A 3,452-nucleotide genomic window follows, 5' to 3' on the forward strand; every position below is an offset into this window, starting at 1 on the left:
ACTGCCAAAACTAATTTGTCCAAGTGCATTACAATAACTGCTGAAACTTGGCAGCAGGCCTTTTACATCAGAGGCACTGCTTTGAATAGCACCTGCGTACTGAAAATTGCTTTGACAGAAAAGGCACGTACTGCAAATCACATGTGACGACGCAAACAGAACATTTTATTTCATTTCGTGTAAAGGTCGTATATGTGTTATTTGCTTATGTCCTCAGGATCCATGAGGCACATTGTTACAGCACGGACAGCTGTGAAATGAACGAAAAAAAAGCCTGAAAGTGTTGTTGTCCAGTCGCAACAATAACATTTTTTAAAAAAAAGTGAGTTATGAGATGAAATGAAATGCACACACAAGATCAGGACCCTTCTGCTCGAACCCGTCTGAATCATCACTTTATTTCCTCCCACCTTCTATGACACTTTTCCTACGTTTCAGTTACCTCGCAACAGGGTCGCTTTTGCTTGGACCATATGACAGGTTGGACAACCTGCAATGCGGAGGGGAAATCTGCTATATTTAGATTGGGATATACTATGACATATCAAACTACAAGCAAATTTCCCAGCAAAGCAGGTCATAGTTCAAGGTTCAAGGAGGGTTCTGAGTGAGCTTGGGTGAAAGTGGAATATTTGAAATTATAATTGTCACTCATAATAAAGTTCATTAAAATCGTAATATTTAACATAAAGCTGTGAGGGTCTAATATGTAACAGGTGTAAAGAATCTCGAAGACGAGTAATATGATCTTTTGGTTTGCGTTTAATAATAGCTTTCATGACAAATGTCCTTTCATTAACATGATGAAACTTATCTATACTACTACAGTTCTTAAAAATGATGATTGTAGAAAAACAGTCCCGTTGGAAACTGGTGGTATTCATGTGTTGCTCTCTGACCTATCATCTATGTCGGTGATTTCAAAGCAAACACACAAGAGTGAATGATTTGCACAAGTTGGTGCTCAGGATGAAGAGCAGCATGAATAGTTATCTTGAATTCTGCAGGCGACAGCAGAATGTAAACAAACAAAATCTACATTTTCTAATCTGGTATCCTCGCTGAGATTTTCCAGAGAAAACTGAGGCTTTGGTTTCTAAAAATGTTTCAAGCTAATTATAATACAGAAAGAGAAACATTCCCAAGTCATATACGTTAGATACAAAGGTATTTTATTTTTCTTACCACAAACAGACACAATATCATGACAATTGATAAAAATTTTGTATCACAAAATATCACTGCCGTCGCTTAAGAATTTTAGACTAGTAAAATTAAAAATAAATGTATTATTATTATTATTATTGGAATTAATTTATCAAAAGTTATGGATAAAATACGTGTTCTGAGATCATTCTGTCATTATCATCTTTCTAGTTTTATTGATATTTTAAGCTAAAAACACGAACAGTGAAAATACATTTTGTCACATGATGCATCACAACCTAAACATAAAATAGCCGTGAACTGTGGGTTTCCCACACATTTGTAGAAAGCTGCCTTTGTAATTCAAAGCATCGCTGAAATCAGTTACTGAAAGGTTGTACACATTCTGGTTGACTGTCCACATAAAGAGCAGGAAACACGAGAGGAAGTGATGTACAAATGGACGTAAACATGAGTCGAGTCCTTACACTGGCAGATGGTGTGAACCAACCACCTGACTCCTTCCAGAGCACAACAGAGGGTCACCATGTCCTCTTAGAGTTGTCTAAGTGTCTTATTTCTCTTCTCACCCTTGCTCTTCACTTCCATGGTGTTAAAAATCCATCTGGAATAGGAAGAGAAATACATTAAACCAATTAAGGGCACTCCTACATTTCATGATGCTCACTCACAGCAGCTAAATATGATGTAGCTTTAGGGTTTTGTCTTACATAGTTATGGCAATACATTTGTACAGATCTCATACAAGATTTTCCCCCTCTCTTTCACGCTCCCTTCCTGCACTGCATCAATTTCAAATTACTTTATTTCACCCAGATAATCCTTTCAGTATCAGATCGTCTTTTCAGAATGTCCTGGGTACATAAATAATGATGGAGAGACTGATTTTGGAATGGCACTGTTCTCTACTGTTCTCAACATAAGGATTATGTGTGAATTAGTTTAAGAACTTTTGTATTTACCTAAGAAAAATTCACAACGGCAAACGATTTGCTGCTAACACTTTCTACCTTTGGAGCAGTCTTTGACCTGAAGATCAGACTGTGGTTGTAGTGTAGGGCTGTGGTTGTGTGAGTGTGAGTGGAGCGGGGCATGGTAAGGAAGCCTTACTGTGGTAAAATGAACAATGCAGGTGATGGCGATGATGAGAAGGCCAATGATGATGGAGGCGACAGCAACATAGAGAGCGTTCCTGCCCAGCCGCCTGGACCCGTCATAGTCACCGTGATAGTAACTGTTTCTAGACTGGGAGTAAGAAATCACTGTTACATATAAAATCTGTAACACTAACACATCCGCTGAGCAGTCGGATGTGTCCCAGGAAAAATAAAATGCCTCAGCTCCAAGATTTGCAGATAATTTATTTACACTAACCAAACTTTGGAAACGTTAAACAATCATCTGAAGTTTTCTAGTTTGATTCTCAGGCACTTGGTTTGTTTAATGGTTAAATTGGTTTAATGGTTAAATTGTATTATTTAAAATGTTGGTAAAACAACCAGTCTGGTCTCGTGTTTTAGGTGTGGTCAGCAACCCAATGTTTAGCTCATCGCTATGCAACGTGGAAATTTTGTTCCGTTTTCCAAAATAGAAGATCAAGTAGGTTTGTTTGACGGGCAGAGCAGGTGTGTGTGTGACTGGGTTACGTCTTAGTGTCCAACATATTCACTCACAACACAACATGTCAGAGCACTGTGTAAGGGAAACACATTTAACACCCTGAAGAGAGGAACACATTTCTGTCCTCACTGACGCATTATTTCCTCAATGATACACCGCAGCACATACTTACTGTTAGATGATATATATGTTCAGGACATGTCAGCTTAGCAAAGTCACGTAGTAAATGCTTACCATGATAGAGAAGACCAGGGCCACGATGTTGACGGGGTATGCAGGACAAAAGCAGGAGAAAATAGTCAAACAAAGGTAGCTACGGAGCGGAGGTGGAGGTTCCTGCTCCTCTATAGAACCAAGGCCAAAAAATGCGCTCCCACTCAGGGAACTTTTCACTTGTGAATTTAGGACTCCAAGAGCCATTGTACCTGACCGCAGTGAAACACGGTCAGGGGGGGTTGAAAAACACCCAAATTAAGAAAGGGTGAAAAGTTTCACAAAGAAGGTGCGAATAAAAAGAACCTGAAAGAACAGAAATCCAGCATTAGGAGTTGAAGGCCAGCTTTTAACTAGAAAATGTTTGAAACCAGAAGAGTTCAAAAGTCTGGTTGATTAGTCTGATACGTTGTGTGCGGGTTCTAGTCCTCCTTCAAAGCTTGGAAAAAAGA

General features: G+C 39.0%; 1 protein-coding gene across 1 annotated transcript; it reads right to left on the reverse strand.

The window, feature by feature from the left end:
- Nucleotides 1–1,159: 1,159 nt before the first annotated feature.
- On the reverse strand, nt 1,160–3,452 carry LOC121179366 (transmembrane protein 233-like). Its single transcript, XM_041034167.1, has 3 exons — nt 3,022–3,452; nt 2,278–2,412; nt 1,160–1,771 (listed from the first exon to the last, which is right to left on the reverse strand). Exons 1-3 carry the CDS (start codon nt 3,205–3,207, stop codon nt 1,760–1,762), a joined length of 333 nt encoding a protein of 110 aa, XP_040890101.1. The 5' UTR covers nt 3,208–3,452; the 3' UTR covers nt 1,160–1,759.

Source organism: Toxotes jaculatrix, chromosome 3 (genome assembly GCF_017976425.1).
Source record: "Toxotes jaculatrix isolate fToxJac2 chromosome 3, fToxJac2.pri, whole genome shotgun sequence".
Lineage (NCBI taxonomy): Eukaryota > Metazoa > Chordata > Actinopteri > Toxotidae > Toxotes > Toxotes jaculatrix.